Source organism: Ammodytes marinus (genome assembly GCF_949987685.1).
Source record: "Ammodytes marinus genome assembly, chromosome: 20".
Taxonomy (NCBI): domain Eukaryota; kingdom Metazoa; phylum Chordata; class Actinopteri; order Uranoscopiformes; family Ammodytidae; genus Ammodytes; species Ammodytes marinus.
In genome coordinates, this window is record NC_137224.1 from 24809712 (window position 1) to 24824546 (window position 14835).

General features: G+C 39.6%; 1 protein-coding gene across 1 annotated transcript in view; it reads left to right on the top strand.

The window, feature by feature from the left end:
- Positions 1-14835, top strand: part of ryr2a (ryanodine receptor 2a (cardiac)) — a gene marked incomplete at both ends in the record, with an annotated part of 671945 nt that overhangs the window by 147304 nt on the left and 509806 nt on the right. The window contains one exon of the mRNA XM_080049015.1: positions 8404-8587. Within this exon, the coding sequence (XP_079905141.1) occupies positions 8404-8587 (184 nt within the window). The remainder of the gene's footprint in view (positions 1-8403; positions 8588-14835) is intronic.

Genomic DNA, 14835 nt, shown 5'->3' on the forward strand with positions numbered 1-14835 from the left:
GGCGTGATTATAGACTCCAGACTTACTTTCAAAAAACATGTTAAAATGATATCCCAAAAAATTAAATTCAATCTTTGTAATTTCAAGCAAATCAGAGGATGTCTGTCAGATGCAGCTGCTATGATGTTTCTGCATTCCATGATACTTTCTCACCAGAACTACTGCATCACCAGCTGGTCCATGTCGGGTTCTACTATTTTAAAACCAGTTAAGCTTCTGTACAAAAAGGCACTTAAAACTCTAGATAAAAAACCTTTCTCTTACCATCATTGTAACATCTTAGAGAAATATAATTTACTGAGTTTCGATAATTTCTGTAAATTCTCCTGTGTATGCTTAATTTACAAAGTACTACATGGCCTGGCGCCACCACCACTGCTAGAGTTTATTAGGTACAAACAGACTCGGATCACCAGAGCTGTTGCAAACAGGGACTGTGAGATTCCTTTCAGGAAAACTGCTTTTAGCCATAACACCCTTTCCGTTACCGGTACTGCATTATGGAACACACTACCTCCAACTATAAGGGCATGTCCCACACTGGCCTCTTTTAAGCGCAAAATAAAGACATGGCTTACTGATAACCAAACATGTAACCACATATAACACTGCACTGTATCGGCCCACTTTCTATTGAATTGTATTTCCTTTTTAACCAATACTTATGTTTGTCTTTGCTTTTCATAGAACCTTTTCATATTATGTATTTATTGTATATCTTTTGTATTGCTTTTACTGTAACATCCACCTGCCTATGGACAACAGATGGAAATTAGCCCCTGGGCTACAATCTGGCACATTTACATGTTGGAATGACTATGTTTATCAATGTGCATTGTCCTGAAATAATTAAATAAATAAAAATAAATAAATAATATTAATGGCACTACCATTAATATTAGTGGTAGTACCATTAATATTAGTGGTAATAGTAAGTAAGTAAGTAGTAAGTAAGTGAAATTTATTTATATAGTGCCCCTCGCAGACCAGGGTCACAAAGCGCTTCACAATGGGAAGCAACAACAGATTAAAAATATACACACATTTAAAAGGCCAATTACAATACAGTGATAAAACATAGCAGCCCCAAGAACATTCAGAGATTTTCTGATGTTTCGTACCACATGTTCGCTGATGTTAGCTGTACTGCACGTTCAAACCAACTGAGTTTCAGAGGCTTGATTCCTTAGCTCTTTGCTTAGCAGAAATAAAGCAATGGCTAAGTGATAACTCTCTCCAGTTAAATTCAGATAAAACTGAAACACTAGTTATTGCCCCTGATAAATTAATTCCAGGGATTAACCAGTACTTGGGTGACCTAGGCCAGTCTGTTAAACCTAGCCTAAGAAACCTTGGTGTTATTTTTGACAAAGACATTTCATTAGTGCAGCACTGCAAACAGCTAACCAGGAACTGCTTTTTTCAGCTGAGGAACATCTCTAAACTCAGGCAAATGGTGTCACAAAATGATTTAGAGCTGATCATTCATGCTTTTGTGTCTTCGCGTTTAGACTATTGTAACAGTTTGCTTTCATGTTTAAACAAGAAGGAGCTGTCTCGCCTGCAGTTAGTGCAAAATTCTGCAGCGAGAATTCTGATCTGCTCTAATAGGAGGACCCACATATCCCCTATTCTAAAAGCTCTGCATTGGCAGCCAGTGTCCTTTAGAACCAACTTTAAAATTCTGGTTCTAACTTTTAGAGCTTTGCATGATCAGGCTCCATCCTATGTCAGTGATCTGATTCAGCCTTACACCCCTGCTCGGGCTCTGAGGTCTGTGGAGCAGAAACTGCTAATGGTGCCACGTACTTGTTTGCAGACCAGAGGTGACCGATCCTTCCAGGCTTTTGCTCCCAAGCTCTGGAACGATCTTCCCATCTCTCTGCGTTCAATAGAGTCTGTTGACGCATTCAAACGTCAACTAAAAACCTATTTATTTGTGCAGGCTTTTGCCTAATTTGTTCTTGGGGCTGCTATGTTTTATCACTGTATTGTAATTGGCCTTTTAAATGTATGTATATATATATTTTTTTTTAACATCTTTTTATTTGGGATGGGTATACATTGATGAATACACTTATCACATAATGTTCATGTAACCCTTCCTTGCACCAACATTACATAGGCCATGCAGGCACATATACAACACACAATCAAAAAACAACAAAAGCAAGAAAAACAATCCTATACTAATAATACTAATAATAATGATAATAATAATATGTATATTTTTAATCTGTTGTTGCTTCCCATTGTGAAGCGCTTTGTGACCCTGGTCTGCGAGGGGCGCTATATAAATAAAGTTTACTGACTTACTACTTACTTACTTACTATTACCACTAATATTAATGGTACTACCACTAATATTAATGGTACTGCCATTAATATTAGTGGTAGTGCCATTAATATTAGTGGTAGTGCCATTAATATTAGTGGTAATACCATTAATATTAGTGGTAGTACCATTCCCTACTGGCCCCTACCGTTTTTCCACTGACATGCCACTCATATCCTGTGGTATTTACCAGTTCATACTGGCAAATACCACTCGATCCAGCTGCAGAATCATTTTGATACCAACAAATATATGATTGGCAATACATGATGGAAGCATACATTAACAATGTCAAAAGTGTGAAAACTAAAATTCAAGTAAAATAAGTAAGAAACAATTGAATGAAGATGGAGGTTTTTAATGATTTTATGACAATTTTATGCTTTGTAAGGTACTATTATTAGTATAAATGGCAGGTGACAGTGGCACACAAATAATACAAAAAGGTTTATGACACTGAATCAGTGTTAAACGATAGGAACCTGTAGGCCTACTTTGATAAAATATAGTGAAAAAATTCTAAATGCCTAGTCGAAAAATTAAAAGAAACTGGGCGGGACGCGAACTCCGGTCTACTGTTTCAAAACCGAAGTCACTACCGACTGAGCTAAACGAGCACCTGAAGAAATTGTCACCCCCTGCTATATATACCAACCTGCCTCTGTAGTGAGGGCTAATTCTCTGTTATCGACCTGCTCAGGAGGCTATGCTAACTACCGTGACCGGAGCAAGTCCGACTGTTTTATAAAGCATCTGTCATTTCAAAAGCAACAACAAACAGATCGCACATATCCTTACAACGGAAAGGACCAGAGACATGAATAAATCCATTTATTTACGGCGTTATGTTGTTATATAGTGTGAATAAAGACCAACTATATTTAGCTTTACCTGCCTCTGCCGTAAAGGCAATACCTGTCGTGAAATTATAGGGGGGAGGCGGGGCGTGTCGGTCGCAGAATACCACTTCTGGACTGGCATTACCGTTTACTGAACGGCTCAAGCCATGGGCTGTGTCTTGATTCAGGGGTTGCAGCCTACGTAGGACGCAGTCTCGCGGTCTATGAAGGCTATAGCCTATGAAGGCCGATTTTAAGGCCGGTTTTAAGGCCAACGAGCCTTGTTAAACGAGATGGTCTCCGCAGGTCTCCGTTTACGAGCATTTCCGGTTCACGTAACAAGCCGTTACCTTGCGTGACGACTCGCCGCTCCTGTGCTGCCTAGCAACCCTGATTGCTGCCAACGGAGACAGCCTTGTCAACGGAGGAAAAAAGAAAAAGAAGTTGCCTACCAGACGAAAAGAAAAAAAAGTACAAGAAAAAAAGAAAGGAAGATAAAAGTTAAGAAGATGGAGCAACACGTTGCTGTTTTGTTATTTTTTATTTTATTTTATGCCATCTCTGAAAAAACCGCAATGAATCTTGGGATATGTTGGGCCACGAAGGATCCATCTGATGCAGCCTTCAAAACCGTGAAACGAAGGCTGCATTTCTCGGCCGCATATGAGGAGCCTTGCAAGGAGCCTTGCAAACGGGACAGCCTTTGCGCGCCGCTATGACGCAATCGGTCTTCAAATGCAGCCTACGTAGAGTGCAACCCCTGAATCAAGACACAGCCATGGTATGGCAGTGGTCGCCGTGGTACTGCCAAATGCCGGAAAACGATCTCGGCGTCTCTCCAAAATAAGGGGCAGCTGTCACTATTAAGGACCTCAAGTCACATTCTATCTCTGCAGAGTAAATTAGAATCAGACAGGCTCTGATAAGTGGTGTAGTTTTAGAATATTTTACATTCCAAATCTTGAAAGTCCTGCGTCACAACCATGATATGTCAACACCGACTTACAATTTCTGAAGAAGTTATTTGAAATGTTTTGATAATTTTATTTTCCTGTAGTAGTTCATACTAGCACCTATCATCAACAGAAAAACCAAAAACTCTATCTGTTCTGTTTAAGAAACGTTAAATATGTCAACACCGTCAGATGTCAAAAAAAAAATTATATTCATGTAGCCTACATTTTGAAAAATAAATGTGTGGCCTGCTCTGTCAGTCTTGGTGAATATTTGCCATCACTATGCATCTCATGGGTCTAGCATAAATTGAGGGAAAATGTATTCGTGTTTTTGGTGTCTGACGGTGTTAACACAAAATAAGGAATGGCAAGGTAAAAAGCCCATTTTGATAAGGAATGGCAAGGTAAAAAGCCAAATTTTAAGTAGCTTAGTATATGTTGGATACATACATGTAATTTAATTTGCCTAAACATAGGGTTTGTATTCTTTCAACATTGCACCCTGTTTTTTTCCCACTTCTCAAGAATCAGTTATATCGCTCCCAACACTGAGCCTTTGAAACAAGATATCTGCTCTCATTCAGATTCAAATCTCAATACCAACAATACCAACATTATTTGTATTAAACTATATATTTTTTAGCAGCCAACAAGTTACAACTTTTAAAACACCACAGATACAACTGCAACCGTGTCATTTGTCAGAAAAGAACACAACTGAATAATCAGAATTCTTGTGAATCCAGGCAGCTGATAACTGTTAAAGGTGTTGATGCCTCTGATTTGCCAAATGTTTTTAATGTGTTTTACTCACGTTTTGAATCATCTGATTTCTCTGAGAATATTTCTATGTTGAGGGAATCTTTTGTCCCTCACAATGTCATTGTGATAGCCCAGGAACTAGTAACAACTCTGTTAAGGAAAGTGAATATTAGCAAAGCTGCTGGCCCTGATGCTGTTTGTGGACGTACGCTGCATTACTGTGCTGACCAGCTTAGTCTGGTATTCACTTCACTTTTTAATATGTGTGCTAAGATAGGCCAGATACCTCAGATATGGAAAAGGTCCACTATCATTCCAGTAGCAAAATCAAAAAATCCAAAAGAGCTAAAAGATTTCAGACCTGTAGCACTAACATCCTTGATAATGAAAATTTTTGAGAAAATTATTAAGAATGAAATCATGTCTCTGGTCAGTGGAAAACTTTACCCATTACAGTTTGCTTATCAAACTGGAAAAAGTGTAGATGATGCAAAGCTCTTTATTTTAGATACAATGTATAAACATTTCGAAAAGCCTGGATCTCATGTTAGACTGTTATTTGCAGACTTTTCTTCTGCTTTTAATAATATGCAGCCGCATATTTTAATTGAGAGACTAGCTGCTGAGTTTGAGCTACCCAGGCATGCAAACTCGTCACCTTTCGGCGAAATTCGCCGTTTTGGAAACTAAATTGGCCATCTATGTGATTTGTGGTGATCCGTTGAGAAAATATTTTGGGAGGGGGAGAGGGTACGGGGGGGGGGGGGGTCTGATGGCCAGCACTGTGTGTGTGTGTGTGTGTGTGTGTGTGTGTGTGTGTGTGTGTATGGTGTGGAGCATGGACCTATTAAGAAAGTGGAGTGACAGTGACTAACTATGATTGACGGATGTTAACTCCTAACATATGAGCTTTGACGGTCATTTGGCCAATCAGATCCAGTATTTGTCAGAGCGTCTGCAGGGAAGTTTACATTTATTTTTCTCCGAGTCATCGGAACGTTCAAGTAACCGCAGCCGCAGTAGCCTACTATTATTTTACCGTGTTAATGTGCCTACTCGGTTTATGTGAATCACTTTTTAAATAAATTCACGGAGTTTGCCAACCGTTGTTTTACAGCCATTTGCATTGCTTTATGCGCGCACTGATTAACTGCCGCGGTTGGCGAATTGTCTGTGCAGATTAACGTGTCACCTCAAATTAATAATGTGCTTTTGTCTATTGCTGTTTTCACGGTTTTTGAATGGTGCATGGTGGTCTGGCTGAGGTGAATGTAGTGATTATAGCAGATCAGCGCCGAGACAACACACTCACCTGCTTCCTCCACTATCGTCCCATTTTGCACCATTATGTTCCTGCGTACGACTGAGGTGTGTGCGTGCGCGTGTGTGAGTGCGTGAACACGAGATTAACTATGGTGACAGAGTGTATTCTTATGTGTTTGATTGATGGTTCTGTATCAAAGATAAGGCAAATCCTGTTTGACACAATATAAATAGTTAGTTTATTGGAAGGTAATTTGGTGTGATAGATTTGAGGCTCCATGTTATTTTCTGTCTTATTTAAAGCTGGTTTTGCCAGCATTTTTAACTGTTTTTCTAAGCTGTTTTTAACGTTTTTCTTGGTAAATAGGCTACTGACACACTTTGTATTGTAAAAGTCAATAAGGTTGGCTGACTAACTTGTTTTGCTCATTTTACTATTCATCTGACAAAGTTTTTTTTTGTCTCTTCACCAGAATACACCAAATTGCTTCTATTAAATGTTCAAATCACAAAAAAAATCTTCTGGGGGGGGGGGATGCCCCCCTACCGGGGTTTATTTTCGGACTTCTCACCTTTTTCATGGCTTATGAGTTTGCATGCCTGGCTACCCCATCAGATTCTGCTGTTGCTTTTAAATTTCTTAACAGACAGAACTCAGAGGGTCTCTGTAAATGGACACTTGTCCCAGGCCATTATTTCCAATACTGGTTCACCCCAAGGGTGTGTACTGTCACCCCTGTTGTTCATCATGTACACAGATAGCTGTAGGTCCTCTCAACCAGGAAGTTATCTACCTAAATTTTCAGATGACACTGGTTGCGTTCCGAATCTCATACTTTCTACTATATAGTATGTAGAAAAAAGATTTAGGATGTCCCGATTCTTGTGGCCGGATTTAGGATGGTTAGAAGTACCCGGATGTCCTACTTCATGTGGCCAAGATTGTTAGTGTTGAAAACTGCATCCTATTTGGGCGATTCTGAACCACAATCCAGTGCGCACGTGAAGTGACGTCACATCGACGAAGCCTCCATATGAAAACAAACGGGGATGCGACGGATATAAAAGCAAGAGGCAAGATCAAGGTGCAATGTTATGATGAAATAAGAGAGTAAAGTATGTCCCAATAGTATGCCTACTGCATCCAAACTAGATTATTTTTATCGTCGGATGTAGTATGTAGAATAGAAAAAAGAAAGAGTATGCGATTCGGAACGCAACCACTGTGTTGCTGTCCCTTTTCCAAGGTCCACACTGCAACCATGGCCTTGCTTTGAAGTCATTTGTTAAATGGTGTGATAACAACTTCTTAGATCTGAATGTAGAAAAAACAAAGGAATTAGTAATTGATTTTAGGAAAGTGAAGGGAGAGCCTGAACCGAGTGTTATCCATGGGGAGGAAGTCCAACTTTTAGACACCTACAAATATCTAGGCACAGTATTTGATAACCAGCTTAAATTTCATGCAAATACTGAGGTCATTGTTAAAAAGGGACAACAAAGAGTTCACTTGTTGAGAATGCTCAACTCTTTCAGTGTCTCCAAAGTTATTTGGCAAACTTTTTTATCAGTCTTTCATTGAGTCTTTTAACTTTTTCATTTACATGCTGGTTTAATAGTCTGTCAGTGAAGGACCAGAACAGTTTAAATAACATTGTAAAGATCTGTTCAAAGATCACTGGAATCCAGCTGAAGAACATACGTTCATTGTGGAACAAACATGGCGTCCAGAAAGCCAAATGCATTATCCTGACCATGTCCTCAGTGAGGAATTCACACTATTGCCCTCCAGGCGGCGCTATCTTTCAATCAGGGCAAGAACAGTGAGGTACTCACACTCTTTTATTCCTGCAACCATCAGGTTACTGAATGATCACAAGAGTCAGGAGTAGGTGGAGAGCACCAGTGTAGCTGGGAGGTTGTTCTGACAGGTTGAGTTGAAATGAATGTGAGTTGAATTTGTGTGTTGGACTGCTGGTGATTTATTTATTTATTTTCTACCTTGTACTGCTTTTTATAGTATTTATTTAAATTATGTTTTACTGCGAACTGGAACTGTGAACTAAATTGCCCTTCTTGAGATAAATAAAGTTTTTTCTGATTCTGATTTGGTAACATTGTGTAAATTGAAATAACTTCCCCATCATCACCTATCCTGCATACTAATCAGAAGCTCAGAAGCAGTGATCAGAAGAATGACAATGAGAATGGATCACATGATAAAGGTCTTCTACTCTCTTTGCTCCAGGGGTCTGGACACACTGAGGAACAGGGGGAAGAGCTCCACTCTAGATCTACCAATAGATTCGCTCAATCTGAGTCTGCAGGATCTGATTGGCTACTTCCAACCACCTGGAGATCTCCTGGAACATGAAGACAAGCAGAACCGACTGAGAGCTCTGAAGAACCGACAGAACCTCTTTCAGGAAGAGGTAGTGTGTGTGTGTGTGTGTGTGTGTGTGTGTGTGTGTGTGTGTGTGTGTGTGTGTGTGTGTGTGTGTGTGTGTGTGTGTGTGTGTGTGTGTGTGTGTGTGTGTGTGTGTGTGTGTGTGTGTGTGTGTGTGTGTGTGTGTGTGTGTGTGTGTGTGTGTGTGTGTGTGTGTGTGTGTGTGTGTGTGTCAGGACCTAGCTCTTTAGGCAATGATAAAGAAGGGGAATGCATGCAGTTGTATGCTATGAATCAAATAGTTATATTTATTTACATCAAGAAATCAAGTCAAGTTACATCAACTAAATATATGAAATAGTCACTACTGTTCCAGTGTACTGTATGCTGTATACCAGGGGTTTTCAAAGTGTGAGAGAGTGAGCCCCCCCCCCCCCCCCCCCTCAGAGAAGAAATTTCAGCGGAGCCCCCCCCCCCAAAAAAAGTTCTAAATCCCTGTGTGTTTTGAAAGATCCTTTTATTATTTTACACATTTTAAACATATTTTTGAAACATTTGTTTAAACAATTTTTTTTAAACATATTAACATCTTTATTGAAGTATGTTTTTGTTTAGCTTTTTAAAATACATTTGAACATCTTAATCCAGTGGTTTAATCCTGCTTCCTTTAAGCATGGATAGTAGTGACTGAGTGTGTAGTGGAGTAGGCAGACAGACTTGCCCTGCTGGGTGAAAATATTAGCCAGCAGAGAACCAGACCATCCTAGGGGGGTCCGGTGGTATGCACCCCCGGGAGATTTATTTTTACCTTTTTATATTGAAATGCATGAATCTGGTGCACTTTGAGAGGAAAATTAAGAGGCTAAATATGAGGGATTTTGTGTGAACAAATAATTTGGAGACTGGGTCGGATGAATTAGAAGCTATTGAAGAAAGACACAAAATTTTCCATAAAAATATTAATTTAAAATAAAATATCATGCAGGGTCCTCTGGGTTGGGCTTGGTGCTCTTTTTCTTTAACAAGACATATTTCTCTGTAATATAATGAATGCATTTAAATGCAGTCAGAGGAAGCAGAAGAACTCTTGTCCAGCTATCTGTATTTCCACAGACAAGGCTGAAATAGGCTATAGACTATACACAGTGCATGGGAAACTGAGGGCAGCCTCATTTTCAAATGTTTTTAAAGAAACTCAATACACACTGTGCTAGGACGTGAACGTGACGTGATCAGTTAACCTCGGATTACCTCCCAGATGAACTGATTAAATTATTAGGCTATTAACTATCTAGACCAAAACATTGTATTCCTTTTTTTGTATGATAACTTACATATGATGTTAATATCAAAAACACAAACTAAAACATTTGAAAACCACTGCTGTGTACTAAAGCTTTAGTGCGTAACTTTTGTTGCTTTTGTTAATTAATAGTAATAATACATTTAAAGAAAAATGTCTGGGTTAATCTGTAATGTATGACTTAGATACGCAAATATCATTATAGACTCAGTCTGTAATTAAGACTGACTTCTGATTAGTTACTGACAGAGGTGGAAAGAGTACAAAAATATTCTACTCAAGTAAAAGTATGATTACTTGGATGAAATTTTACTTAAAGGTCACATATTATGCTAAATGCACTTTTTAAATGTGTTCCAACATACCCATGGGTCCACGGTGTGCCTAGAGACTGCCAAAATATCAAAAAAAATAACAATCTCTCCTTTTCTCACTCTCCCCCTTTCTGAAACCCCCACCCCTCCCCCCAATATACTCCGTTCAGAATTCTCGCGGTTTATGACGTCATAAACTGCACAGCCACATCCCCATATTTTCTTTATATGTCCATGCTTCCCCCCCACATTAGCAGTAGTCTATGATAACCCCACCCCCCCCCCCCCATTTCTTATTGGTCCACGGCCCCGAGATCCGATGGAAAATTTTCCGATTGACAGCCATGTTGCTTTACCCGCTAAGCGACAAGATGCCCATAGTAGCCTACAGCCTGAATGTTACATACACCAACACAGAATGCTTTTGCTCATACTCCACTAATTTATCTTAACCACAGCAGTCTATGCCTCGTTTTTAATAACACAACGGATAGGAAGCTACTTGTGGGTTTTTTCAAACAGTGAAACTGAAAGAAATGTTTTTATTGGTATTTTTGCCTGGTGTATAGCTATTTAGCTTTGGGACAAGCATTCAGCTTTTGCTCATAAAAACATAATTCTATTACCCACACCAGTCTGGAAATGCCTCGTTTTTAACGGGACAAAGGATTGGAACTTAATAGTGTGGAAGTCAACTTTGAAGATATTTTTTTCACTGATTTGTGTGGTATTTTCAGTTTATTTTATCGTCTGAGTCTTATTTTTAGCGTTAGCGCCCATGTAGCTTCGGTTGTAGCACCAAGTTTTGCTCATAACACGCTGTTTATATTCCCCACAGCAGTCTGAAAATGACTCGTTTTTAACATGACAAAGGATGGGAAGATATTCCTGTAGAAATCAAACTTTTTTTTTTTTTTTTTATAAATCTTTTTATTGGAGGAGCAAGCATGTTACCTTGTACAGGAAGTAAGACAGGTCTCCATTTTCATTTTCTCTTAACAAAATAAAAAATATTACAAACAGAACAAAAACAAAAAAAGTAGCAAAAAGAACATTGCTAAGCATTATCCCCCCTCCCAACAAAAATATCCCACCCTTCCCACCCCCCACCCACCCCCATATTGACAACATTCTGGGAAGCTTTTTTTTCCACTCTGTTTGGTACACATTTCTTCAAAAACATTTAAGGGTCTACACACTGAAAACAAGCACACGTCCGCATGTCAACATATCTACACAAATGGTTTACAAGGTTTTAAACTCACGTTTTCACAATTGTCAGTCAGGCTAATCAGTTCCCACCCCATCAGGGTAGATGATCATTGATTTGAATAAAAATACATACAAAAAAAAATAAAAAATAAACAAAGGAAACAGATAATAGATGGGAAAATATAAAAGTGTCTCATTATTCAGGCATTACTTTAAGATTCTCAAAATATGTTACAAAAGGTTGCCATTTTACGTAAAATTTTTGGACTGAGCCTTTCACCGTGAATTTAACTTTTTCTAGTTTAAGAAAAAATAAAACATCCTGTAACCATGCGGCCACTGCTGGGGGAGCAGGGGAAGTCCAGACCAATAAGATTCTTCGACGGGCAAGAAGTGATGTAAAAGCAATAATGTCCGATTGATTCCGGGTTAAGGTTAAACTCTCGCTTGGAATACCGAATATTGCAATCAACGGGCAGGGCTTAATTTTAATTTTCATGGCTTCAGATGAAGTTTGAAAAACAGATGACCAATATTGATTTAAACGGGGACACAACCAAAACGTGTGTGTTAAATCAGCTGGGGAGAGGGAGCATCTAATACAGCTGCCGTCTGTTCCTGGATATATATCTGCTAACCTAGCCCTACTGAAATGAGCCCTATGCACTACTTTAAACTGAATGAGCCCCAAGCGTGCACATGATGAGGATGAGTTAATCCTTTGTAAAGCATCCTCCCAGTGTTTGTCCAACAACTCAATCATCAACTCGCCCTCCCATCTGATCTTAATTTTTGAAAGGTCATGGTTTTCTAGAGACATTAGTTGCGAATATAACAATGATATCAGTCCTTTTTTTGGACAGAGGAGGGTCATTTCTTCCCATGCTGCCTCAGTAGGGAGGACAGGGAAAGAGGGAAACAGCGTTTTGACACAGTGGCGTATTTGGAGATACCTAAAAAAATTACTGCGTGATAAATCATATTTCTGGCATATATTTTCAAAACTATCGAACCCTTCTTTACAGTACAAGCTTTTAAAACAGGAAAGCTGCTTCCTGCCCCACTGAGTAAATGTTAAGTCGAGAGAGGAGGCTGGAAATAAATGATTCTTACAAATAGGACTTAAAGGGGAGGGAGAAGTGAATTTATAATGATTTCGGAACTGTGCCCAGATTCTAAGGGTGGACAGTACTACAGGATTGGAGGTAAACCTGGACCACTTTGTGGGCAGGGAGGAGTACACCAATGCAGGGAGGGATGACGAGTGGCAAGAATGTGCTTCAAGTGTACACCAATCTGCATCTGGCACATGGAGCCAGAATAAAATTTTCTGCAAATTGGCTGCCCAATAGTAGTGAATAAAACTGGGGAGAGCTAGTCCCCCCACATTGCGTCCCCGCTGAAGTAAGCCTTTATTAACTCTTGGGACTTTATTATTCCAGATGAAGGAGGTAATGGATGTGTTAACTGACTGAAAAAATGATTTCGTCAGGAACAACGGTAGGCATTGGAACAAATACAAATACTTTGGGAGTATGTTCATCTTCACCGATTGTACCCTCCCTGCAATAGTCAGAGGTAGACTGCTCCACCTTTGAAAGTCAGATTTCATTTGATTATTTAGGGGTGTAAAATTAGCTCCAAGAAGAGAGGTGAAGGAACGTGTGATGTTTATTCCAAGGTATTTGAATCCAGAATGTGTTAAGTGGAAGGGGAATGACTCTTGTTTAATTTGCATTGCCAACTCATTAATGGGGAAGCATTCGCTTTTCTGATAATTAAGTTTGTAGCCAGAAAAAGACCCAAAATTGTTCAATAGTGATACGATTACAGGGGCGCTAGCTTCTGGATTGCTTACATAGATCAAGAGATCGTCTGCATACAGAGAGACGCGATGTTCCTCATTCCCACGGCCCACCCCCCGTAACAACAACGATGACCTCAATGCAATCGAAAGAGGTTCAATTGCCACTGCAAACAGGAGCGGGGATAACGGACATCCTTGACGTGTCCCACGTGACAGGGGGAAAAATTTGGAATGAGATTGATTAGTTTGAATACATGCTTGTGGGGACGAATAAAGCAGACGGATCCATGCCAGAAATATGTCACCAAACCCAAACCTTTGCAATACGGCGAATAAGTATTTCCACTCCACCCGATCAAAGGCCTTCTCCGCATCTAGAGAGATAACAGCTTCTGCAGTCAAGGAAGGACCGGGGGAGTAGATCATATTAGCAAGTCGGCGAATATTTGAAAAAGAGTGGCGACCCTTTATAAAGCCCGTCTGGTCCTCAGAGATTACTTTAGGGAGAACGGATTCTAAACGATGTGCCATCACCTTAGCTAAAATTTTTATATCAACATTTAGGAGGGAGATAGGACGGTAAGAGCCACACTTAGTAGGGTCCTTGTCCTTTTTGAGGAGTAGTGTAATCGTAGCTTGTGTGAGGGTTGGGGGCAAAGAACCCTTTCTCAAAGATTCGTTAAATACTTCTAGCATAATGGGTGCAAGTTTATCTTTAAATTTCTTAAAAAATTCAGGGGGGTAACCGTCGGGTCCTGGAGATTTACCAGTTCGCACGTCCCCGATGGCTGTAGTGATCTCTGACTGTGTAAGAGGTCGGTCTAACCCTTCCCTATCTCCAGGCTCAATAGTAGGTATATCCAAATTATCTAAGAAACGGTTCATATTTGTAGTATCTGATGGGAATTCAGAGGTGTAAAGTGTAGAGTAAAATGTTGCAAAAGTATTATTAATTTCCTTTGGGTTGGTGACTATATTCTGATCCTGATCTCTCACTTGGGGTATGAGCCGTGACGCAGCCTGGCGTTTCAGCTGGTGAGCCAGCAATCGACTAGCTTTTTCTCCGTACTCATAATAAGTGCTCCGGGTCCGCAGTAACAAGTACTCAGCCTGGTTGGTGGATAGAAGATTGGGTTTAGACTGTAAAGCTATCCGTTCTTTATATAATTCTGGGGAGGGGCTTTCAGAGTAGCTGCGGTCTAAATTAAAAATTAAATCCGTCAAGTCTTGTATTTGTTTACGCCGTTCCTTATTGGCATGCGCTACATAGGAGATAATTTGTCCTCTTAAGTAAGCTTTTAGAGTTTCCCAAAGTAGGGAATATGATATACCTTCCTTCTTGTTTACTTCCAGAAAAGTATCTATATTAGTAGTCACATGTTTGCAAAATTTCTCATTTGAAAGCAGCAAGGAGTTAAGTCTCCAGAAGGATTGCTCTCTAACGTTCAAAGTAAAAGAAAGGTCTAAGATGAGTGGTGCATGATCTGAAATGATGATGGCCAAATATTCAACAGATTCCACTGCAGGGATGAAAGAGCTATCTATAAAAAAGTAATCTATCCTTGAGAAAGAGTGGTGGACATGAGAAAAGAAAGAAAATTGTTTGGAGGTTGGATTTTGAAACCTTCATGGGTCTACACAGCCATTTTGTCTCATAA